Source organism: Mus pahari, chromosome 21 (genome assembly GCF_900095145.1).
Source record: "Mus pahari chromosome 21, PAHARI_EIJ_v1.1, whole genome shotgun sequence".
NCBI classification, from domain to species: Eukaryota; Metazoa; Chordata; class Mammalia; order Rodentia; family Muridae; genus Mus; species Mus pahari.
In genome coordinates, this window is record NC_034610.1 from 48984781 (window position 1) to 49011357 (window position 26577).

Genomic DNA, 26577 nt, shown 5'->3' on the forward strand with positions numbered 1-26577 from the left:
GCCTGGTCTACAGAGTGAGTTCCAGGACAGCCAGGGCTACACAGAGAAACCCTGCCTTGAAACACCAAAAACAAACAACCAAACAAAAACAACAAAAGGACTATTTAAGCGTAAGAAAAACATCTTTGTAGTCTATGTTCAATAAATGGTCAGCTATTTATGTCTTGAAATGCAACAAGAACATCTTTCTGAAACGAACAAAGGTAGAAAAGAAAAACAGTACTTTCGAGCCAAAAAAAGTTCCTTTATACCCAAATCTGCCAAATTGTACTCCGAAAGAAAAGGAAAATGATCAGTTTTTCAATTCCCAAGTATAACTTGTGACTGTTCATCAAGTTAGAATCACAGAAACCTTAAAAGTAACTATGTGACAGGCTCTCCTGAATTCACATGCTGACTCCTTAGCTGGAGTGGGAGGTGGAAGGAACCCCCAGTCTGCTAGAACATAAGCAGTCAAGCAGATGGACAAACAGACCCGGTGATGAGGCAAACCGGAGTCAACAGAACCCAACTGTGAGCCCATCCAGACAGGAGGGAGGGGTCGGTCAGCATCCTTAAAAACACGCTACAAGCCAAACACCCGCTGAGTAGCCGACAGCTTCGATGGTCCGTAGCACTTCCTGGGGTTAGGTCTGGCATTTTATACACTGAAACATCATGTCTACGTTTACAGGGGCGAGGACGGAACCAGGTCTCCCCAAACACCGAGAATCTATAAATAGAACCAAACTCTTTAGTGCTTACACATGGGTACTCCAAAAATCAATCGCATACCCCTGTTCCAGGATGGTAAAAAGTGTGCTTCGTGCCACGTGCTTATTCTCAAGCTGTCTTCCTTGAGAAAGTTGGGGAGTAAGACTCTGCTTGCACGCTCCTAATTACCTGACATTTTATTAAAATTTCTTTTCTTAATTGGGGGACCAGTATTCCTCTTCTCTAAGAGGTGAGGGAGGAATCCCTCTATCCCAATTTCTGGTCCTCTGCTAAGTTTCTTCCTGTACACAGAGATGAACTCCTCATTGTAGAATCCCAGCTTTCTCAGCAGGACACTCTGCCTGCCTGCTCATGTGGCACAGAGTGGATGGGCAGATGACAGGAGAACAGAAGGCCCAGCACACTTGCTCAGAGACTAGTGGACACTTGGGACTTGTGGACTGGCAAAGGCAATCTGTGGGAAGGAGAGAAGACCCAGGAATACGTCCACCTGTGCAGCTGTACTCCTGGGACAGACGGATATGACCATACTACAGTTTGAAAATCCTGGGAAAATATGATATTTTCTGTAGCCAAGTCCAAGATGCACTCTTGACAGATTAAAAAAAAAAACAGAAAATATTTTATTATGATCTTGCTTAGCACAAAAGCTTCTTGACCTGTATTCGCATGTGGGCCAACAGTGTGACTAAAGTAAGACGCACAAACTGTGGGTATGAGTGTGTCCTTGGTGGGGAAATGGACCTCGTTCCTATTTCAGCTCTCATCTAACTAGTTTTGCATGGGAATTAGCAGTAAGTTACTTAACTTCCCAAATTCTTAGTTGCACCACTGACACAATAGGGATATTCAATACTAATGTGACGTTTTGAAGACTGAATAAAATGTATGTAGAAAGTGTCTAGCACGGGGCCATATACGAAACAGGAGACTGACCCGTGACAGCTTTCTCTACCTACCATTCCCTTCTCTGTTAGGATAAAATTGCTTAGGCAATTTTTAGGAGAGCTGCTTTCTTATACAGCAGACCTCGAAGTAATGGTTTCCATAGCCAGACAGCTAGACAGCTTGGGTTATAAGCCAGGTCTTGACTTGCTGTGTGAACTAAAACCAAGACGGGGGATGGTGGCACAAGGCTTTAGCTGGGAGGCAGAGGCAGGGGTATCTCTGAGTTCAAGGCCAGCCTTGCTTACATAGTGAGTCCAGGTTAGCAACGGCTTACATACAAACAATAAAGGTAAAGACTGTGAAGGTAGCCCGGCATCTTCAGCACCTAGGACAATAAGCCCGAAGAGTACCCTGAGTGGGCAGTTTCTCTTGGCGTGTTAGAATTTTCAAGAAGTAGTTTATTATAAGATCTCTTTAACTAAATACAGCCTCAGCAAACGCTTCCTCAAGAGAACGCGCTCGGCTTTAATTAAGACAGTAGAAGCCGCTTTGCTGGGGAAGCAGATTTTCCTGAGTCAGACCCCTCTTCCCCTATAATTATGCAGTCCATTTTCGATGTCTTACTATCTCCCCTGGAATCACGCCTGTGGTAAATATTAGGGAGGCGAACATGGGGCGCTCCCGTGCCCAGGAAGACAGGAGGCAACTGAGGGCAAGCAGCTTATTTCCTCCAGAGGATTGCAGTCGTGTCTAAGCCAGCCCCAGTCTCCTGAGAATGGCACTGAAAAATATTAAACAGTAAGTTATTTTGCCTCCATTGAGGGATTTGTTATTTTTAGCCACTTCTCTAAATCCAGTACAGGAAGAGACAGGATGTGAAATGTAGGTAGAAGTATGTCTGGGTTAATCACTTATAAAAGCTGTGTTGAATGCCCAAAAGTTACAACCCACTAGCACTTTTTAAAATTTCTGGGTTAGGGTCATTCATAGATAAAATAGATCAACAACCTCGGGTTATTGTCCTTATCCTCAACACATCTTCTACTAATGTAGATATTTGACAAGCTGCAGACAAAGATGGTGCCCCTTCAGAGGGATTCCGGACAGGTGGTGACCGAAACACCAGATTACCTCCTTGTCTATGGCTCCACGTTGGAACAAGGGATGTTGAGAGCTAAGCTTCTTTGGTAATAGCTTATCAATAGTTTTAATGAACCATGTCTCCACGAACAAGATTGAGAGGAGGTAAACGTGCCTTACCCATTTTCTAATGACTAAAAGTGAAGCAGTCAACAGCCCTCTGACATTATAATTTAACATGTAGAGCGTGGGTGGGCCAGGGAACATAATAAACGGCAAGTGTATCAAGTATCCAGGGGGTAGTATCAAGATATCCAAGGAAAAACCCTCTAGACAAACGAACGCATTGGCACTTAGTCTATTTCCCCGTGAGATGAAAGGTCTACTCAGGAAGATGCGCTCACACGGGGACTTTTGGGTCCTCAGCAGTGGCTTGTTGTAGAAAAGACAACAGACATCACCGATCCTCTGCTCCTAATGGGAAAGTCTCTTGAGTAGGAATTAGCGATATTCAAGAGATAAAATGTAACCTGTTACGATATTGTTCCGACAACTTCACGGGCACTAACAATAACGCTCATCTTTTTCTCACACTTTCCGTGGTCACCTTGGTGTCACAGCGGGTTGGCATCGGGACCGTAAGTGTTTCAACTCAAATTGAGTTTCTCTCTGGTGCACACAACAGCTACACAGTTCAGACTCAGCCCCCAACAGCTGGGACACCTGAAGACTTCCACAGACTTCTAACCAGAGGAGAGAGGCTCCAGGAGCTTGGAAATGCTGCTCAGAGAGATAACACCAGGCCCCAGGCCCAGAAAGCCATAGCTCCCCAAGACTGCTCATTAGCATTTTGTAAACATTTAAAGTGTGGCTTTAATGGCTTGGTGTGAACATTCAAAACGCACACAAATACACACACACCATCAGGCTTCCTGTTTTCCCAGTTCCCTGTCTGTTTAATAGGGTATAGATGAGCTACACAAATACACACACACTATCAGGCTTTCTGTTTTCCCAGTTCCCTGTCTAATAGGGTATAGATGAGCTTTTGGTATGACTGGCAATTCATGTGAAAAAAACATAAATTAGATTGACGGCAGTGATTCTTCTACCAAGCACTCCTTAATTCTCAGAATAGAAGCACAAGGCCAACAACTGAGAAGCCATTTTAAGAGCCTATAATGAACTGCACAGACTGCATTGTTTCATTAAATTAAATTTAGCAGTGACCACTTGCCTTACAAGGAGTAGAAACAATTGCCAGGCATTTTAAAGATGGTTTATTGTGCTTCTATGATTATATGTAAGCAGGTTTGGGTAGAATGGGGTTTAAAACACTAGAAGATTCTTTAATAGAGATAGCATCTGATTTAGGCGAACGAACATGCAGATGCAGACAGACTTGATGAGAATCGGACTACGTGAGAGGATACCTCATGTTCTCTTCCAGTGGGTGCTTACAAATAACAGTCATTTCCAAAACCCAACACAGAAACCATCTGCTCCTGTGACACAGGAGTGTTTGTCGAGTGGAAGGATTCCTGAAATGCACTTTGTATTTCTTGACTCAAAAGTCCCATTTTAAATAATCAAATGATTCCATGGAAATCAAAGTTCTAGACCTGAGTTTTATTAAAACACACAGAGAAATACACACATATTCAAAATCGCATCACTTGTGACTGTGTGGCGCCTGGCACAGGTGAATGGGTACCAAGATGGTGCAATAGCTCCTATCAGCACATGGCCCACTCACATCCCTGACCACTGGCTACCTCCTGATGCTCACACAGGATGCTCACACAGGGCTGAGGCTCACTTGCCTCATCTGGGGAACTTAGAAGGAAACTGGTGTGGGAATAGTTCTATTCCCGTGGCCGTACCCAAAGTGGGCTCTGAAATGTGTGGATTACACACTTCCCAGAATATTCCGAGCAGGTCTGTGCCATGCTGCCTGTAGCTCTAACTGCCTCTGATGGCCTCTCCCACTTCATTCCTGCTCCCCAATGATGCTTCTTTAGCTCCCAAATAAACCACCTGCAAACAAACCCACCTCATGGCTTGCCCAGGGGAGTGCACATTACCAAAGAAGTAGCAAAGGGCATCAAACACGTGAGGTGAGCAAGGACCACAGACGTTATGAAAACCATCTCGCTTAAGCAATCTATCTCATGTAGTGCAGCAGTATTACAGAAGTTGCCAACCATGTTCTTACTTGTAGGAACACGGGTTAAGTGTTTCTATTTAAACAAACAAAAAAACTTTCCTTGTTGAATTTTTCTAATACCAAAATCTAAAATGTGCCCAAAGCAGAATTTTTTGAGTGGTTCTTGGAGCATTTCAGATTAGGAATGCTCACTCATAAAGTCTAGGCAAATAAATTTTTTTAAATTCCATTTTTGAAGCAGTACGATGCCAAGTGTTTTGGGTAAGGGATGGTCAACCAGGCCCATGAAAGAAGTAAACAAGCTCCTATTCCTCTTTCAGAAACACCCATAAGAACTATTTAATAAGGCTTTCAATTGGTGCGTTGTGGCCCCTTTGGGGGCCAAATGATCCTTTCACAGGGATCCTATATCAGATATTTACATTATGATTCATAACAGTAGCAAAATTAGTTAGGAAGTAGCAACCAAATTAATGGTTGACGATCTTCACAACATGGGGAATTGCACTAAGGGGTCACACAATTAGGGAGGCCGAGAACCATGGCAATAGGGCTTAGTTCCTACTAGGTACGGCCTGAAGAGCTTTTCTATTATGTTCTTTACCTTTCCCATCCTCATTAACTGTGATAGTTTGTACACACTTAGCCCAATTAGAGGTGTGGCCTTGTTGGAGTAGGTATGTCACTGTGGGTGTGGACTTCAGACCCTCATCCTAGTTGCCTGGAAACCAGTCTTCTCCTGTTTGCCTTCAGAACAAGATGTGGAACTTTCAGCTCCTCCTGCACCATGCCTGCCTGGACGCTGCCATGCTCCCACCTTACTGATAATGGACTGAACCTCTGAACCTGTAAGCTAGCCCCAGTTAAGTGTTATACTTATAAGAGTTGCCTTGGTCATGGTGTCTGTTCACAGCAGTAAAACCCTAAGACAAATATTCATCCAAGAAGACCTGCTATCACAGTGGAAGGTGATGGTAATTTAATGAAAAGCAAGCCCAACATTTTAAGAGTTATACAATGACTTATAAAGACTAAATTCTACCTCTTTCTCCTCCCTTACATATTAAAACTAAGATGTTGGTCAAAGCTAGTGCAGAATGGGGTACCCAAGAAGATGTAACCAAAGCAAGAGGCTTTTGAACAATCTACAACTCTTGGCTGAATAGTTTTATGACACAAGTAAGAGGCATTTGGGGAGAGGGAACCTCAGTTGAGAAAATGGCCCCTACATCTGACTGGCCTGTGGGCAAGCCCAGAGCACATGTTTTGGATTGACAGCTCAGATCACTGTGCCAACCCTGGGCTGGTAGTCTTGTGAGGAATAAGAAAGCCAGCTGAGCAAGCTACAAGGGGCAAGCCAGTAAGTATCCATCCTTCTGCAATGACCTCTAGCTCAGTTCCTGACTGTGTAGGTTCCAGCCCTGATTCAGTTCCTGCTGTGACTTCCCGCAGGGATGGACTGTAGGGTGGAACTGAAAACTGAAATAAACCTTTTGGTCCCCAAGTTGATTTGGGTCTATAATCTTTTATCACAGCAATAGAAATGACAAGACAAAGCCTGAAGTTTTAAGAACAAGGTTTCAGGGCTCTGAGAAGGCTAGAGTTCTGTCTATACCACAAGAGTGTACTCTGCCACCATTAATTCCTGAATAACACCATCCTGAAGTAGATCACTGTGGCTGCAAGAACTGGACATAAGTACCTCTGGCCATTTCTCTCATAATCATGCAAAACACACAAAAACAATAACAACGCACACATACACAAGTCAAAACATATCATTACGAGTTTTACAGAAGCTTGGCATTTTCTTCAAAGAGTAAAAGCAGAGTGTCTTCTGTCTCCTCTGGAAACACCTTCCAGGCCGAGCCACGCTCAGCTCAGGGTTGAATTTGAACTTGCTTACTTGTTTATTTGACATGAAACCTCACTACGCTGATCAGCTGGATCTGGAACTAAGCAATTCTCTGGCTTCACCCTCACTTGCAGCTTGGTGCATGCTATTACTGCCAACTTCAGTTAAGAACTCGAGAATCTTAGGAAGGTAGGTTCTTAGATCTCTTCTCTCGGTCAAGTATGCTTGGACCGATGAAAGGGCTCATCCAAGTATGGCTCTCTATGTTACTTCTCAATAAATCAAGTGCTTTTCTGTTTTGCTTTGAGGCAGGATCTCATGTAGATTAGGTTGGCCTTACACTGTGTAGTCAACCTCCTGATCTCCTGTCTGTAACTAACTCCCAAGTGCGAGGATTCTGGGAGTACATCGCCAGTCTGGCTAAATCAGGTGCATTCCTACCACAGGAAAATATTGCCACCAAATGTAAAGCATACAAGACAACAACATAGTCAATGAGAGTGTTTCTGAATAATGTAAGTATTATCACTTGATTACCTGGTTTCAGGAGGCGAGGAGCTTTCGTTGGTGTCCGTCCTTTTACTTCTTGGGAACGAGGGAGTAGTAGATGGAGACGTGTCACCACTTAGGCGGTCTGGGAAGATGCGCTCCTTACTCAAGTTGACTTCTGAGTAGGGACAGTTGGCACCACTAACCGATTAAAAGAAGAGAAAAGTGCACTCCCGTTAGATCCTAATTACATCAATTAGAATCGTGTGCTAGTGAATGTAAGAGTCCAAAGTTGAACCAAGTATGTTACATATGTATGTATGTGTGTATCACCCACTAACATAAATGCAGGGCTAAAGATACAGCAGTGAGATATATCTTTCTAGATAATCTAAGTTCATTCTGATAAAGGACATCTCTGCACTTGATTTCAAGAAGGACTCTGCTACAAGCTGTGGGATGAGGAACAGTCAGAGGATTCGCCGGTGCTTTTTAAAGACAAGGCCTATGCATATCTGTGGGAATAATCAACTTCAAGAAATATCCACTCCTGGGAGATTTTTATAGCTATTTAATTTCCCTTGTAACACTTCCTAACTTTCAAGGTCCCCATGGAACACGACCACCCCCTGGGACTGCAGTCACAGCAGATTTCCTAGAGGACAAATACTAATTCTAACCCTGTTGTGAAAAGGGGTCATGGGGTCAACCTTTTCTGTCTACACTTAGAGGTTATACTCTCAAGTGCCATGTAGTCTCCGGTTCTGGGTGACCTAGGCAGAAGAAACTGAGGTAACTAAGTGTGAACTTGGTATCAGCTTGCAGATGCCTGGCCTGGGCCTTAGCATTTCAGTCTCTCAGGCATCTGGGCACCAGGTTTCCTGATACATCAAGCTCTCCCGTTGACTTTCTATCTTGCCCCATTTGCTGTGAGAGGCCTTCTTAAGTCTGGAAATGGTTTAGGCATTAGGTATATTATATTAGTATCTTTTGTTTTCTTTTCTTCAGTTTCTATGATAGTGGAATTATTAATAATCACCCAGGGGAACTTTTTAAATACGGCGTATATATTTTCAACTGAGAGAAGCTGAGATACTCTCCTGAGGAAAGAGTCTGAAATGTTCCCTGCTCTAAGAGTGACGCAAAATTCATCACAGATACCTTGCAAGCAAAATGCAAACTTTACTAAGTATGTGTTCCTCCTCTACACTTGCGCCTTAAGCAAAACTGATAACACACAATCACACACTAACATGAATTTATGTAATGTCAATCCACCACCACAAAAACCCAGAACTCGATTCAAAGAAATCTTGACGGAGCACGTACAATATATTAATTAAGCACTGCGCTGAACCTATACACACGAATTTGATCTTCCCAACACGCAATAAAAAAGACGCTTCACATGACACAGTAGGGTTTAAAATGGTTAAGTGACTTCAGCCGTCAGTTACCTCCTCATCAGCAAGTACCTATCAATACAGTATCTATCGTGTTAGTGACCTTTGCAGGCATTAGAAACTCAATAATGTGAGGAGGTCAAACCCCACGACTCATGAGTGAGAGTGCAGGGAAGATAGGCAACGCCTAATCACACAAACAAGTGATGTAACGTACACTGAGAGAGCACACAGGATGCTTTACTAGCAGTGAGGAAGGGCTTCCCTAGGAGAACAAATCCCCAAGGGTTAGGACCAAGTTGCCCACATCTACTTCCCCACACTTAGGAGGAAGCAGTGCAACCAATGAGAGAATGAGTCTGGCAGGGCTAGAAGCTGAGATGCCTGGAAGCAGGAGACACAGGGAAGACTAGAAGCACCAGGTTCAAGGTTGACACAGTAGACCACAGTCAGTAGTTCAAAGCTTTATCTTCAGGCAGAAGAGAAACCAAACACACACACACACACACACACACACACTTCTGAGATAAGAATGATTAATGATAAGTAAATTTGGAGCAAAGCAATAATCCTGGAAAGTTTATTATTAGATATTTAAGTAAAAATGCTTTTGTTTTTTGTTTTTTTTTTGCCTCAGGGGCACACAGCAATGAAATAGCTCAGCAAAATGGGTCTACTCATTTGATAACATGCACACTGCTTCAGCCAGTTATGAAGAAAGAAAAAAAAAATCTGACCACCTTCAAAATTCAAACAGTGCATGGGACCCTGCCGGGATGCCTGAACTAATCAAGAATTCCTGAGTACAGATTTCCAAAGCTAGTTCTGCTTAACGTGAACAGAGGCTTTGAATGAGGCAACTGGTAGCTTAGTCAGGAGGCAGAGAGCCAGGCGTTGGCAGGATGCAGAACCTGGCCGGAGTGACATAGCCCCCGAAACTATCTGAACAGAAGGAGGTCGCTGGGTACGGCATGCATGTGCCATGCATCTTAGCCTGTCCACTACTTTCCTCAGCTTCAGGGACTACAAACTCAAAGCCTGACCGGCCTGCCCTCTTCCTAAGACAGAAAAGCCCAGAAGGCAGCATCCTGTGGGTGTTTAGTTCTTCAGCTACCCTGTACCCGCCAAGGAAGCAAATGTGCTGTGCTGCTGTGTGGCGACCTGAAGGGACAGCACCTTCTTTACTGCTGAGCTTCAGTTCAGGGAAGGTACAAATGTCCACTGATCCTATTCCAACATCACAACCTATCATCATCGGCAATTCTCCCTAATACCGTCGAAAATTACAGATAGCCAGTCCCTCCCAAGTTCTTGTGTCTCCAGGTTGAAGGACATACCACCAGCTTCCCACGATGGAAAACGAAGAGGAATTTTGGAATGGTCTAGGTTCCCAGTAAAACACGGCTTCCGAAGCAAACAACTGTGTTCAAGCCCCTTGAAAGCAGCCCTTCACTTCTGCCGTTGACTAAATGAAAAACTTGATGATAGTCAGAGAAAGGCAAGATGTTGATCATGAGCCTTCTTGTCTAAATGCCTCTTTTTTTGTTTGTTTGTTTGTTTGAAAACAGATGGCCCTTGCTCATTCAATCAGTTGAAAGAGAAATAAACCGGCTTTCTGAAGAAATTCCCTCATGAGTGAGAAAATCTGCTCCACCCAGGCAGCCAGCCATGTGGTGGTCAGCCACAGATGTACGGCCAGCCTCTCTCTGCCTTCCAACCCTGAGAGGGCCTCATCCTCACACCTGCACAGTGTAGAGAGGAACACATGCCAGTTGGCTCCTGAGGTGGGAGGCGACGACTAAAGGGGATGTGGCCACACACAGCAGAGCCCTGGAGCCACAGCAGAATGAGAAACGCTTCAGGTAGAGCCGGGTAGTGCCTGGCATCGCACTCTGTTGTCTCATCCATGCATATGAAGAGCAAGCACGGTGTTGGAAAATGAAGATGCCTTGCCCAGGGGACCCATCCATGCATATGAAGAGCAAGCACGGTATTGGAAAATGAAGATGCCTTGCCCAGGGGACCCATCTGCTTCCCGAGCACTCATCCACACAACCTTGGTCAGTAGCAGGTCCCGAGAGGGCGCTCACTTGACGGATTAAAAAAAAAAAATGAGGCTTCAAAGAGGACTTGTACAGTGTCCCTTATTCCTTGGTGGAGTTTGATCATAAACACTAGCTCTTTTCAAATTGCTACACAATATCAGTCAATATTAGCCCGAATTATAGAAGAATTTTCTCATTTCTAATCCGTGACAATGAAATTGATTCGAAAGCAGCATCAAAGAGATGAGACTGTCCACCTCTTGCCCTGTACACAGCTCTGTGTTGCAGCTTTCCCTGCTAGGCAGGGTTCCAAGTCCTTTACATGAATTGATTCTTTCACCACGGCACTCCTACGCACGCCATCACCACCTATGTTACAAATGAAGACATTGGCAGGGAGAGGTGGAATACTGTTCCAAGAGTCCCAAGGCTTTACCTGATGGCTTTCAAGGCAAGCCAAGCTACAGATGTGAGTTTTTCCCCATCTCGTCTCCCACTATCTACCCCTTGGGGTATGAATTTCAGTGAAACTCGTAAGTAGCTAGGCTTTCAAGGACCTGTAGTTATCTCAAGTCTGTTGTTGAAAGGAACAAAGGAGCTACAAGATTTGCAAAGTCAGCAGAATCACGGGTACTCTGTTCAATTGTTCTTCCAACTATTCTGCAACTGAGTTTTAAAAGATTTAGTGTGTGTCTATGTGTGTGTGTTGGTATGTGTGTGTTGGGCTGTGTCCATGTGAGTACAGATTTAGTGTGTGTCCATGTGTGTGTGTTGGGCTGTGTCCATGTGAGTACAGATTTAGTGTGTGTCTGTGTGTGTGTTGGGCTGTGTCCATGTGAGTACAGGTTTAGTGTGTGTCCGTGTGTGTATGTGTGTGTGTTGGGATGTGTCCATGTGGGTACAGATTTAGTGTGTGTGTGTGTGTGTTGGGATGTGTCCATGTGGGTACAGGTTTAGTGTGTACCTATGTGTGTGTGTTGGACTGTGTCCATGTGAGTACAGATTTAGTGTGTGTGTGTGTGTGCGTGTGTGTTGGGATGTGTCCATGTGGGTACAGGTTTAGTGTGTGTGTGTGTGTGTGTGTGTGTGTGTCTCCATGTGGGTACAGGTGCCTCCAGAGTCCAGAGGAATGAGCTCCCCCAGGTGGTTTGAAAACTCGTCAGAGTTCATTACTTCTATGGAAAGAGCAGATTCTCATTGGCATTAACAAATTTTCTTGTTTTTCGTGTACTAAGCTTTCAGCCACTAAATGTTGGTAAGGTTTGATTCCTTGGGGTATGCGAGCATTCCATTATGGGATTCATCTCTCCTCATTCATTCTCTTTCTTTCCCTCCTCCCTTAACTCCTTCTCCCCTCCAGCTATTTATCCAAAGTCCTGTCAGGAAAAGCAAGTATAGATCCCGTGGGACTCTTTATTATGGAACAAATATTAGCAAATTATTGCACACCAGTCACGTGACAGACATTTGCTCTGAGAACCTCTGGGGGGCGCTGTTTTCCTAATGGTGTTTCCTGTTGAAATTGTAAGTAAAATGGGCTGCCTTGCCTACTCCTATTCACTGTCATACTAAAACCCTTTTAATAATAAATATCTGGCCTTAAACAATTAGGCAACACATCCAGTTTAAGCACCTAATAGTTACCCTCACACTCTACTGACAAACATACAAGCGAGGCTATATCAAGTGACTGCTCTGTACAAGAGCCCGATAGAGATAAGAAGACATGAAGGCCATCCTGGGCTGGACTGAATTCTGCTTCTAGCAATGCACCATTAAGGACACTTACTCAGCCACTCAGACTTTCCCTCATCATCTATAAGTGGTGTTCAATTCACAGGCCTGCTGTGAGGGTTAAATACAGTCATACATGGGTCCTTGGAACAGTGGTCAAGGCAGAGGACGTCAAATATCCTGCACATGATTATTACTTTAGGAACGAGGTATTTAAGCTCCACTGTGTAAGGAAAGGTCAGCAAAACCACTCGATATGAAAAACTCCATAATACATTCTTGGCAGGGCTCTAGTCCTGCCGAAGGTCGCTAAGGCCTCCCTGACTACTACTCACTCCCACCATTGTGGGGGATGTGGGACCGTCTTCTGCACAGCCACCAAAGCCCGGGGACACCAAGCAGGCACTCAACACTCTATGCAAAAGCTAGGTGGATGGATGCTGAATGAAAACCAATTTGCCGATGTGCATCCAGTTACTAATTTGTAAAACATTTCATGGCATCCAAGCGTATTCTTGAGGCTGCTGGAAATAACTCCTCGTTTAATTTCTGAAAGAGCAAGTTATAGACATCAGAGAGGCACCTCTGAAGGTGATAAATCTATAGCACACCTACTTCTCTGAAACTTCAGCTCTCTTAACCCCTTGCTTCCCCCACTCTCTGACCTGTGAATCAGACAGTAAAAGAATGCTAACGTTTAGCTCCCACGTGGGCTCTCTTCCGGAGAGATGGAGTCAATCATTCTGGCTACTGAGTATCTCTAGAGATGAAAATTCCACACCGAGCATCCAACTCTTACCGACCATATTTCACTATTAAAGGTTTCCACCTCTAACTATGTTACCGGGTGCATATGCTGCTTATAACATTTCTCAGATCAACCATAATCTGTAATCTTCAGAAATACTTACAAGCAATCCTAGCCGAACCCATCTTTTGCTAATGTGCTCGTAAAACTATCGTTGCCGAAAAAGCAACTTTCTTTGTTATCTACGTAAAGAATGCATGTTTTGATTTATTCAGTTTCTCAGTAAATTAATCCAAAGAGATTTTTCCTCATTATGTTTTCCTCAGCAGAGCCTTCTCAGCAAGGGCAGAAATAATTGCCAGTGAAATGAACCTTTCAGAGAATATGTATGCGGCAGCGAGCCAGTCCACAAGTGGATGGATGAGACGGAGAACAGGCTGGGCTTGCTAAGGACTAGTTGCTGCCAAAGAGGCAGCACTGCGCATTGTAAATTGTACAGACTGTCCAAGGAGTGTAGCACACCTGTGCCCGGGATGGGAAGGGTGAACAGCGGAGCCTGGAACTGCCATTGCTTCTAGCTTTTTTTTTTTTTTTTTTGTCCAGAGACCCACCAACTCTGCACAAGGCAAAGTATCTATGGCCTGTAAGCACAAGAATATCAATTCCGTTTTGTGGTTAAGCCTCGTCTTTCCAGTTATAAACTATATACTGTCCCACTTCTTCAAAAAGAATGAACAGTTCTCTAGCATGGTCTCAATTAGTCTAAAAGCTTCCTTAGCGCATTTCTGCATAAGTCATAATTCATCCCTTCTAATGACAAATACAACACCACCTGTCATACTCAGTCCATCAAGAAATTCCCCAAAGACAACCACTACACTGTGGGAGCAGCTGGCCTGGAGGAGACTAAGGGGAAGGTCATCATGACGAATGCCAGGTGATGTGACATGGTTGTCTCCCTAAGGCTTTACTGCCACACTTAGTTACTTGGACCTAAGGACATGTCCACAATCCTATGCACAGGGCAGTATGTCAGGTTTCCTTCCAGAGCCAAGAACACATTTTAAATAACCACTCGTATCCCAACAACATGCCAGTATTTTCTTTTCTTTTTCTTTTTTTAAAATTATTTTACATATTTAATGTATGTGAGTACACTATAGCCGTCTTCAGACACACTAGAAGAGGACATCAGATCCCATTACAGACGGTTGTGAGCCACCAGGTGGTTGCTGGGAATCGAACTCAGGACTTCTGTTAGAGCAGTCGGTACTCTTAACTGCTGAGCCATCTCTCCAGCCCCAGTATTTTCCCAGTTAAAAAAATTTTTTTTTCCATAAGTTGAGGCTATTGCTTCCAGTCTAATGACCATTGTGGGACCATACAGTAGATGAACCAAAGATTATCATTTTAATTATGATTTTTGTATTTTTTTATATGTCAAATGACGTGGAGTCAGGAACCTAAGTGTGGGTTTGGGCTGTGAGGGGCACTGAGATGGAAGAGATCAAGACAAGGCCCATCAGTGGCCAGAGAAAACAAGGTACTGTGCACATGAACTACTACACTGTCCTTGTGGATACGAGCTTCCCACTTCCCGTACAGCTTGTGGGAAAGGAACAGTTGCGATAGCAGAGTGTTGTTCTGAAAGCTGGCTAATCCATTAGGCAACAGAACAACCTGTAACACAAAGTAGGCGAACATTCAATAAATATTACATGTTCTGACTGGAAAAAAAAAAAAAAAAACAAACCTGCTCTCCAAAAGAAGCCACTGAACAAAAAGATTTCTGAAATTAGATTGGGGGAGGGGGTTGCACACTTGGGAGTCGTATCCTTCACTCAGCCTGATGTTATTAGCTGAACGGTGATCCAGCTGTCTTCATGAGGCATAGCTGATGGCTCCTAAGATGGCTCCAGTAGAGTTTAAATTAATGCTGTATCTTTGGTTTGCAGCCAGGCAAGTGGCGTAAAGGATTTAAAAAATGGTGTCTGCAAATGGGATCATCATCCCGTCTCTGTGTACTTTTTATTCTGGAACATGATGAACCTCTTTTTTTCTTTAAAAAAAAAAAAAAACAAACCAACAACATCCCCCCCCCCAAAAAAAAAAAAAAAAAAGCAAAAAAAGGAAGCTAAGCTAAGTAACANTTTTTTTCTTTAAAAAAAAAAAAAAACAAACCAAAAAAATACCCCCCCCCAAAAAAAAAAAAAAAAAAACAAAAAGCAAAAAAAGGAAGCTAAGCTAAGTAACAGTTGCAGATGCAGAGATACAGGGAAAGTTCTCAGCACTCAGTGAGAATAATAATGCACTAATTTCACGACTCTTACTAACTCTTCGAGGAGTAGGTGGCGTCAGTGAGAATAATAATACACTAATTTCACGACTCTTACTAACTCTTCGAGGGGTAGGTGGCGACGTTTCTGAATGCTACAGGGAGGACACACAGGTGGCACCGCCTGTGTGCGGAGGTCAGGGGCCACTTTCGGGAGCTGCTTCTCTCCTGCCATGTGGACTCCGGGGTGGGGGTGGGGGGGGATTGAGGATATCAGGCTTAGCAGCACTTATCTACTGAGGCACCTCACCGAGCAGCAGTTTCAGAACGTTAAGAACCACATTTCTGGGCTGGCGAGATGGCTCAGCAGGTCCTCAGTTCAAATCCCAGCCACCACACGGTGGCTCACAACCACCCATAATGAGATCTGATGCCCTCTCCTGGTGCGTCTGAAGTCAGTTACAGTGTACCTATGTATAGTAATAAATAAATCTTAAAAACAAAACAAAACAAAGCAAAAACCACATTTCTATCCCTCTATGAACTAGATAAATAAGAAAGTTTTCTGAATGAGTAATCTAATTGGCATGTTTAGCCACTTACACTGACAACACTGCCATCTTAACACACACTCGGATGGGAGATGCTTGTGTCCCGAGAAGCCCCCTAGATCATAAGAATTTGTCAGTATTTCAGTAATATTCTTAAATATCTATGAAGATCCCCAAATCACCTGAACATCATTTTTTAATTATACTTTTGGTTTTGTTTTGTCTTTTAAGTTACATACAGGTAAGAAAAAATAATGGGGAAAATAATCATTTTTGTGACCATTAAATTCTTACATTTGATGGTATGGTTTTCTGATGTTCGCTGCAAGTCTACAATAGCTTATCTTTTTATTCAAACTGTAAAGTCACCCAATCACATCATATTCGGCTAAATAATTTCAAAAGGGTCTGCCCTCATTTTATTATTAATGGCAAACCTCAAATAACTATTTTTAGAAGCCATGGATCTGTAAAACTAACCAAGTTGCAAAAAAAAAAAAAAAAACAGATAACAAAAACAAAAAGAAAAACCCAAAATAACTAAAGGAGATCTATTTTAAACAGTGAATGCGTGTTCTTTCAGGAAGACTTAACTTTAGATATATCCTTCATTTTTTCACAGTCTCCATGGTAACCACATTTCTTGTGGTTCTGAATATAAAATCAGCTCACATCTGTTTCTTATAGAAGGAAAGCATTTCCTACATTCAGGGACCGCCCCCCTCCACATGACCATGCATCGGTCTCCACAGCAAGCACATACCTCTGAGTGCCCAGGTATCTCGATTTTTTAAAATGACCAACCCCTCTGCAGCCTAGAGTTGGACATCCCCCAGTCTCTGATGGTTCCATTAATTCTGCAGGGCCTGTAACAAACGTGATAAAAATAGAAGTTGAAAAAGAAAAGTATGACCAAGTTAAGCAGAAAGCTAAAGATTTAAATGTGTAGGATGAGAACAGGGTAGAGGAAAAAATAAAACAAGAAAACAAAACAAAATGTCATTTCTGAAACAATGTATACCATAGAAAAACAAGTAGTTCTTGTAAAAAATTAAAATGCTTTAGACATCACTGTTATAAGATTTCCCCATGGTTCACTTTGTCACAAAGGCTAGTTTTCTTTCATACTAAAATGGTAATAATCTCTTTTTAAGGTGTCAGACAAGAGGTATTTACATCTGAATTGATAGAAACATTTGAAAGAACTGTTATCAAATAACAAATTGCACAAGAATATTCAATATGCAAGCGTCAAACGCTAGACTGTCGAATAAGAAATGCAAGCATCCTGTTGGAACTGCCTGAGCCAGCTAAGTGCCCTGGGCCGGAATGCACAGAACCATTACAAACCTCTGCAGCTCTTCTGCACTTCAGACCATCCGCAGCCTCATCCACATGTGCAGGTGAATACCTTCCCAGATGAGGCCCCAACATTTCAATCCACAACTCTATCAAATTTTAATCGTCTGATAAATTATCCTCTGGAAATACGTACTAATTTCAAAAGGCTATGTTTACTTGCACATAAAGCTTGAAACATACTTCTTTAGGCAATATAGATTTTTTTTTCTTTTATAATTGTGTGCATGGATGTGTATGTGCTTGCTGGTGGCAATTAAATGAGGAGAAATCAGAAAAAAACAGAAAGAAGTAGAGATAGAGGGGACCAAAATAAAGCACATTATTCAAGAAATGAAAACATTGATCAGGGTAATTTTAGTGCATCTTACTTAGCGGAGCCTGAAGAGGGTGCCCGGTCTTGGAACACCAGCCCACGGGGTGAATATCTGGAGAGTCTGCATCAATCCAGTAGTCATAGCAACTGCTCCAGCCATCAAAGTGAACCTGGGCAACAGAAAAAAGAACACAGAGTCCCAAGAATATTTCTCCTGTAAAAACATCAACCCACTGCACAAAGCCTTCCATCCTTCTGATTTAAACAGTATATTTAATGTCTAATAGGTCACTTCAGTTATTTAAAATACTTCACTCGCAACCTGACATAACAGATACTTTTGAAACTATCAACAAATTATCTAAACACAAGTGACTGTCTTCTTAAAGACGCATCAACAGCTCTCCAGGTTTATTGTACATGCCCTTACATACTGTCAGCAGATGGAAAAGAGGAGCTGTATGCAACATCTTCAAAGAGCCAATGAGTCACTCACAGACACTGCTGAGGTGATTTGCATAACAGGGAGTGGGGAGAAGGGAAGATGGGCAGAGCAGAAAGAAAGACCTTTGAGGTACACATAAAGTAAGATTTTTTTTTTTAAAGTACACTGCCTTGCTAGGAACACATCCCTGAACCATACCATTAAAATTAGTCTTTCATGTTTTATACTTTACATATTTTTATTTTATGCATATGAGTGTTCTGCCTGCATATATGTCTATGCACCACATGCATGTCTACTAGTGTCTGCAGAATCCAGAAGAGGGCATTAAATCTGTAAACTGTGGTTACAGATGGTTGTGAGTCTCTGGATGAGGGTTGGGGATTAACATGTGTCTTCTCTGAAGATCTAATGCTCTTAAACACTGACCTCCAAAACAATTTTTTTTATACATAACCATAGTATCTCTTAAGATACATTATAAAGTGGTCACAGTTGATATTGTTACGGGTCAACAAGGTAAGGGGAAGTGGTCTTTTAGTGAACATTACTAGTTATCAGCTACCTATCTTTATATATATACCACTATATATACACACATATATATGTATATACACATATACATATATATACTTTAAACAGTTATATATCACATATATTCATATTATAATATATGTAATATATTACTTTTTGCAATAAAACATTATACTGAAGTGCTTTATATATCTTACTTTTAGATTGTTTGTTAATTTGACTCTTCTGAAGTGTATGAATCTTTGAATCTTTACAAGACAATAAATATTATAGAAGAATGCCTGAGTAAACACGGTATAATCATGGCAAGAGACCAAACTAAGCCCATAAAAGACAACATTGATCAACTTAATTACATAAAAATGTAAGGCTTCAGAGCATGAATCGGTTTATAAACAAGATGAAAGACATCCAAAATACACTCACTATGCAAATGACAAAGCCCTTTCTTTCTTACTAAGCCCAATCTATCCAGAAGGGGTGAGAACTGCATCAGAAAGACAGCAAAGGCATGTAATGGCTGGTCATTGAGAATATAAACACAGAGAGCTGGTAAGTCTATGAAGAGAGGACTGATTTATTTGCAATGGAAAACTTACAAATGAAAAGTACATCATCAGCCTGCCCAAAACAACCTTTTTTTTTTTTTTTTGAGCCCTAATGCTTGAAGGAGAAGCTTAAAGGGAATTCACACAGACTATCGACAATGACCATAATGTCTGGAAGAGCCACTTGCCAAATGCAACCAGCATTCAGAATACATTGTCTTTGACTTATCATTTTAGCAACTTGTCTTTTACAAGGAAAGTAGTATGCAGTTATTAAAAATACAGACTTGTGCACGTGGGTTCAAAATAATGCAGCTTCTCCATCTTACAAATCAGTTTTCCTAGAATTAAAGTCCTGAAGAATACCTCTCCTGGGAGAAATCACGGATACCACACTAAAGAGAGGGACAGGGCTCGCAGAGATACACTGCCTACCTAATAAGCAGATAGAAGGCACCAGGCCAAGAATCAGAAATAAAGTCATTTATTATTCACATACAAAGAATATGAAGCATCATTTAAGGCTACTTAGCTCTCAAAGCTTCCTTCCTTCCCTACCAAAATAACATTAAAGATGATAGTCATCATTTGCTGAAAATAGAAACTTATTATATCAGTTATAACTATACATATATAAAACTATAAAGTGAGTAACGATAATTTATATGTTAAATTTCTTTAAAGCCGTCTGGTGCCCAGCTAAGTTGGAAGTAGGGTAATTTTGTCTTACTTCACAAAGCTTTGATGTTGTGGTGTTACTGCTCCCCAGGCTTCTTTGTCTACACTAGACTCTATATTCATATCACTCACGTTTCCTCTACTGCACATAACCACAAAAGACTCATGTGTCTCTCTGAAGTGTTCCCGTCACAGGGTAAATGGCTCTTCCTACTTGAGGAACACCATAATTACCCGTGAACACGGACGAGAAGAGGAAGGGTATGAGTGCCTAAGCTCATCCCATCGTTGAAGTAGTAGCATGAATATCATGGGGGAAACCAACTACTTTCTTCTTCTTGGATTCAAGGCTTGATCCCCAGGAGGGAATTCATGCCTACTACTGTAAATGTGATCAAGAGCTGGTAAGCCCCAGGAGAGGGCATCCATTATGACCATTTTGCTAGATGAACATATGGTCAAATTGCTTTTAGATACTCGTGCACAATCTAAATACTCACGTTTAAGGCAATAGGTTAGCACTGTTCCCAGTCTTCATCAGAAAAGCTGCTGTTTATTGTGCTAGGTAGCAGCTAATATAGAGATGCACAGCTGGCTAAGATGCTGAGAAGACAGGACTGTCAAGTAGTGGGCCATAAATAGGCCCTTCCTATAACCCAGCCCAAGGTAAGGGAACGTTAATGAATATGGGATAGGAAGAGTAGAAAAGCTGGAGAGTGAGGAGATGTCTTCTATATAAGATGTACATTGGACTCATGAACTCACTGTAGCAATGAAAAACTAGTAAGACTGCACCCAACATTATTTATCATGGAAGGGTAAGGACTCAGGAGCCCCTGCCGCTACCTGAAGATCTACTGACACCGTGCCGCAGGACATGGAGCAGAAGGAGGACTGCTTGGGAGGAAGCGGGGTTAAAATGACAGAATCAATTATCTACATGAATGAGACTGTTGAGGACAAAAACCCCTAAATTCTAAAAAGGAATAATAAGGTAAATACATAGCATAGAAAATTTATATAACAAAAGAGAAATATGAGACTATACATGATGCCACCCCACGATGGATCTAGTTATACATGTGGTGGCTCAAATGAGAATGGCCTCTACAGGTTCATTTATTTGAATGCTTGGTCCCTCTCTAGTGTGTCAAACTGTTTGGGGAGGAATTAGGAGAGGTGGCCTTGTTGGAGAAGATGTGTTACTGGGGATGAACTTTGAGGTTTTAAAAGCCTACCGCAGGCCCTGTCTCTGTCCCTGTGCTTCCAACTTAAGGGTAAGATATAAAGTCTCAGCTACTGCTCTGGAAACATGCCTGCCTGTAGCCATGCTTCCCCTTCTATGGTAGTCATGATCTAACTCTCTGAAACTATAACCATAACCAAGTGTTTCCTTTCATAAGTTACCTTGGTCACAGTGTCTCTCCACAGCAATAGGAAAATGATTAAAGCACTACATTAAGAACAAGTTAGTAATAATGCTGTTTGTTTGTGGTTTTTTTTAAAAAAACAAATTTCTAAAGAAAATAGGCACTATTATGGATCAAAGTACAGAACAATTTTGCTACTTAAAACTACAGCTAAGGGAAATGGATACACACCTTTCACCTAGTAGCATAATCTGAAGTCTATTAAAAAAATACTCCATATGTTACTGATAATTTTAAGATTAAAACAGTTAATACTTTTATGAAATATATTATTTCTTGGAAAGAGAATATTTGGGTGGACTTTCTGTGAATCTGAAAAGCAACACAGAAAAATACATTTTATATTATACACACACACACACACACACACACACACACACACACACACACACACACACATTTACTTCTCCTATCTTTTTATTATAAAGGAGATGAGTCCTGTACTTGGAGGACAGAAACAGGAGAAAAAGTAAGTGAGTGGTTGAAACATGTGTCAAGACCAGAAGGTGGATACAGCCTGGAAGCTTAAGGGGGTGAGAAGGCTCCCTTCTTCCCCAAGGAAGTCAGGATGCAAGGAGGATTGACCCTTCCACACACACCAGGGCGAGGCCCTTTTTAGTTCCTTCAGAGGAGAATTCTCCTTCCAGAAAACAGAGAACCATTCTGAACTCTAGGTATGACATCCTAGGTTCTGTTTCGATGATGCTGACAAAGAAGGTTTCCCCTGCTGGGAAGGCTGGTGTGGTTTGAAGAGAAATGGCCCCCACAGATCCATATGGTTGAATGCTTGGCCATAGGGAGTGGCACCGTTAGGAGGTGTGGCCTTGATGGAGGAAATATGTTTCTGTAGGGGCGGGCTTTGAGGTTTCGGAAGCTCAAGGCAGGCCTAGTGCCATTTAATCTTCTTGCTGCCTGATGATCTGGATATAGAACTCTCAGCTCTTTTGAGCCACCATACTTCCCACCATGATAACAATGGACTAAACCTCTGAAACTGTAAGCCAGCACCAATTAAATGTTTTCCTTTATTAGAGTTGCTATAGTCATGGGGTCTGTTCACAGCAATGAAACCTAGACTAAGAGAGCTGATATCTTGATTGCAAATGCTACGGTAAGACCTACCAGTCGCAGTTCTCTCTCCTTCCCCAAGATCTCACCTTCTGGAGCAGTGCTTCCGTCCTTCCTAACGCCGAGACCCTTTAATACAGTTCCTCAGGCGGTGGCGACACCAACCATACAATTCTTTCATTGCTACTTCATAACTGTAATGCTAGTATTGTTATGAATGGTAATGTAAATATCTAATATGCAGGTTAGCTGATATGTAACCCACAGGTTGAGAAACACTGCTCTATACTTGTCAGTTTGCCTGAGGTCAACTATAGTATAAAATGTCAATAGAAAATTCCATATTGTGATAAAGAGACCAGTTTCATACAACATTTTATTATATATAGCTATAGTTGTGCAATAGCAATTATTGTTGTTATTCCCTATATCTAGTACATAAATTGTACGTTATTACAGTATGTATATATGTATACAGTGTATATGGGACTTTATGCATGGTTGCAGGCATCCACTAGGGATCTTGGAAGATATCCCTAGTAGACAAGAGAATATGACTATAAGCCCATTCACAAAAACATCTCATGTATGGTACCTTTTTCTTAATGTGAACAGGCACCAAAGATCACCTGACAAGCAAGAACCAGTATAAAAGCAGGCCATGCTAACTAAGAGATATTTGAGAGCTGGAGCAATGGCTCAAAAGCACTAAGAGTATCTGCGGCTCCTGCAGAGGACCTCAGTCTGGGTCCTTCTGAGTTTACACGTCAGGTGGCTCCTGATCAACCAGCAGCTCTAGCTCCATGGGCCCAGTGGCCTCTCTGGCCTCCAAAGACACATGCACACAGATATACTCAGACATACACAGTAAATAAGTACATAAGCAAACAAAAAACCAAGTAATAGCATAAAAAGAATGAGAAAATAATCAAAGAAAATGAAAAAAAATCTATCAGTAGTAGTATATATGTATGTATGTATATATGTATGTATCCAATCACTTTGTTGTTTTTGTTTTCTTTCTTTCTTTTTTTTTCTGGATGAGGTTTATCTGAAACTGGCTGTCCTTAAATTCACTGTGTAGAGCAGGTGCTATGGATAAAGGTGTGTACCATCCCTGCCCAGCTTGTAGATGCTTTTTAAAAGAAGCAGGGACTAAATAGTGTTGGGTTTTGTTTTCGTTTTTTTTAATTTCTTGAAAAAAATCACAGATGCAATTAAAAATGCAACAGAAAGTTTGAAAACAATAGATGGAGGTATTTCTAAGCAAAGAGAATTTTAAAACAAGAGTGTCAACCTGCCAGTCGATATCAGAGCAGCGACTTCCAAAAAGAGAACAGAGATAAGGAAGCCATCAAAGCAGAAGTGGAATATGTCTGAGACGGTGAGACACAAAGCGCCATGGTGGGAAGGCATGAGGACGCACTCTGACAAAGACAGCATCACAAAGCATGAGTCCACCAGAGACAGACATCCCTCCAGTGCTCCAGAAACACGCCCATGGCCCAAAGAGATGCAATCAGAGTCCTTGATGTCCAAAAGCTTCAGGAGACGCGGCAGAGCAATGGTACAGGTAAATATCCCCTCTTACACACCTCACCCAGTCACACTAACCGTCAAAGGCAAATCCAGTAGGTGGACATTTTCCCTTATGGCCTTAAACGCCCTTTCTTAGGGAGACACATGTCTCCTTAGGAAGGGACGTGTTTCAGAGGGACCAAAGCATACCATGCAAAAGAAGGCATGTTGTCATACTTAGCAATTTTCAGGAAAATGAAATGCAATCTAGTGTTTCAGAAAAAAAAGGACCTCAGGATGCAGACTGTGGACCAGGCAGGCTGAGAAGTATGAACTCACGCGGCTGCAGCAGGTGACTGCAGAGTTGTGGGGAAAACAGTTATAGAGAAAGAGATCCATCGCTGAAAAACATACTAGCACTTTTGACTCCGAAAACATCAAAACTACTGGAGCATTTGCAAAAAAATCAAATAAGATAGAAATTAAAGAGAAAAAAACAAACCCACAAAGAGGTCATTTACAACAGGAAAACCAAAAGGTAATTTCAGAAGACCTGACTTTTAGAAATGAACAAGAGTAGGGTATTCATACTAGTAACAGGGACAGGTAAAATACCAAAACCAAAATAAAACATGGGCAGATCTAGGTCCCGAGTTCCGTAACAGAGAGAAGTTAAAGCAGACTTCAAATGGAACTGACAATTCACATGGTGGTAGCGCACGTCGTTAGTCCCAGCACTAGGGAGGCAGAGGCAAGAGAATCTCTGCGAGTTTGAGGCCAGCCTGGTCTATATAGTGACCCTTCATTCCCTCAAAGGGAATGAAGATTGAACTGAGAAATACCAGTGCATAGAAATGATTTTAAAAACTGGAGACCAACTATCATGCACAACTGAAGCCAACGGGCGTGACCTAAGAGGGATGTGGCACTAACTACTTCATGCCCTGTGCCCAAAGCAGGTTAGAGCAGGTCCTCATTCTGCTCACTGACTTCAACAGCACCCCGCCAAAATGACTCACCATGACCAGAGAGCCTCAAGGTGGAAGTGATACATATCATAAAACTTGAAGAGCTGATCTCGTTTAACAGAGTTGATTTAAAATAGAAAACTACGCTGGGCCGTGGTGGCTCACGCCTTTAATCCCAGCACTCGGGAGGCAGAGGCAGGCGGATTTCTGAGTTTGAGGTCAGCCTGGTCTACAGAGTGAGTTCCAGGACAGCCAGGGCTACCCAGAGAAACCCTGTCTCTTAAAAAACAAAACAACAACAAAGAAAAAAAGAAAACTACACAAGGAACCGTGCGCTCCTCTTCCTTTTCTGCAGAAGAGAAACAATCCTGTTTGCTATATTATCTCACGAGGTAGAAGGAAAACTCCTCCTGGCGCTGGATCCATTCCCCTCCCCCCCCCCCAAATGCCTCTGCTAAATCTGAAACTGAGTCCCTATCCGTCAGCCAGCCCTTTAAGGTGTTTAGGAACCGGGTGTCGGTACCGTGGTTCAAGTTCAGCTTCTGACTCTCACTCTAAAAACTAGGCAAAGATGATCATCGTCCGCATGGCTACAGCCAGCTCCTCTTCGGATACGAAGGAGTCAGCAAGGTGTTTCCTCAGCCTCGGGACTCAGCTACTAGTTAAGGGATGGGGGGGACAGTCTGAGGCTACTAGTTAATTCCCCACTAATTAGTGAATCTGCATCTCACAGTATTTCATTCCTCTGGATCAAAGTTTTCTCTCTCTCTCTCTCTCTCTCTCTCTCTCTCTCTCTCTCTCTCTCTCTCTCTCTCTCTCTCTCTCTCTCACACACACACACACACACACAAGATATTATTTCAAATTAATACAAAGCCTAACACTTCACAGTCTCAGGACTGTCATTATTTTTAGTATACCTCTTTACAGAATCCATAATGGATTTGTACTTTTGGAAAAAAACCAAACAAATATTTTACATACTAATTTCAACCTGAATAGTTTGCTTCCCAATGCTGTGTACCCTATTGAAATATTCTCCCTTAATGTAATGTAGACACAGTAATCAATTTTCCGAGGGACTAGCGAGGTTGCTCTCTGTCTAATGTCACAGCCAGCACGGCTGTGCTTTCCTTTGCCGGAGCTTCTTCTATCTTTGCATATCCCTTCTGGTTGCTTCGCTAAGCTACCAGGACTAACACTCAGAAGGATAAACAACACTCTAACATTTTGATGCCAAAGTGACCTTTGGAAGAACTTGGGTGCTTCATCTTCCTATCCACCATTATAGGATGCTAAGTTCATTTCTCAAACTAAAAAGCTGTCATCATACACACTGAAGAGGCTGGTGTGAAAATCATAGTATACGTGACAGATTCATCTGCTGGTTTATTGAAACTTGTTTACTATTAGATGTTTATTCAAACTCTAGCTCTAAAGCTCTGATTCCTTTATGATTTCCACATCACAACCAACTATAATGAATAAGAAGATGTGCTAGAATGCTGGGCAGCTAGGGTGCACACCTATAGTCCCAGCATTTGGGAGGCAGAGTCAGGTGAATCACAGTTTAAGGCCAGCCTAGTCCAGGACAGCTGGAGCCACACAGAAAAACCCTGTCTCAAAAAAACAAAAACCAACAAAATCAAAAAAGTGTACTAGAAAATCAAAAAAATCAAAGAAAATCAAAAAAGTGTACTAGAAAATCAAAAAAATCAAAGAAAATCAAAAAAGTGNAGTGTACTAGAAAATCAAAAAAATCAA

The 26577-nt window shown here is 42.1% G+C and overlaps 1 protein-coding gene across 5 annotated transcripts in view; it reads right to left on the reverse strand.

Annotated features, from left to right (window-relative positions):
- Positions 1–26577, reverse strand: part of L3mbtl3 (L3MBTL histone methyl-lysine binding protein 3) — a 102455-nt gene that overhangs the window by 10834 nt on the left and 65044 nt on the right. For all 5 annotated transcript variants that reach the window (XM_021221353.2, XM_029533048.1, XM_021221351.2 and 2 more), the window contains 3 exons: positions 17680–17794; positions 16713–16815; positions 7242–7394 (listed from right to left, as the gene is read on the reverse strand). In XM_021221353.2, coding sequence (XP_021077012.1) covers positions 7242–7394; positions 16713–16815; positions 17680–17794 — 371 coding nt within the window. The remainder of the gene's footprint in view (positions 1–7241; positions 7395–16712; positions 16816–17679; positions 17795–26577) is intronic.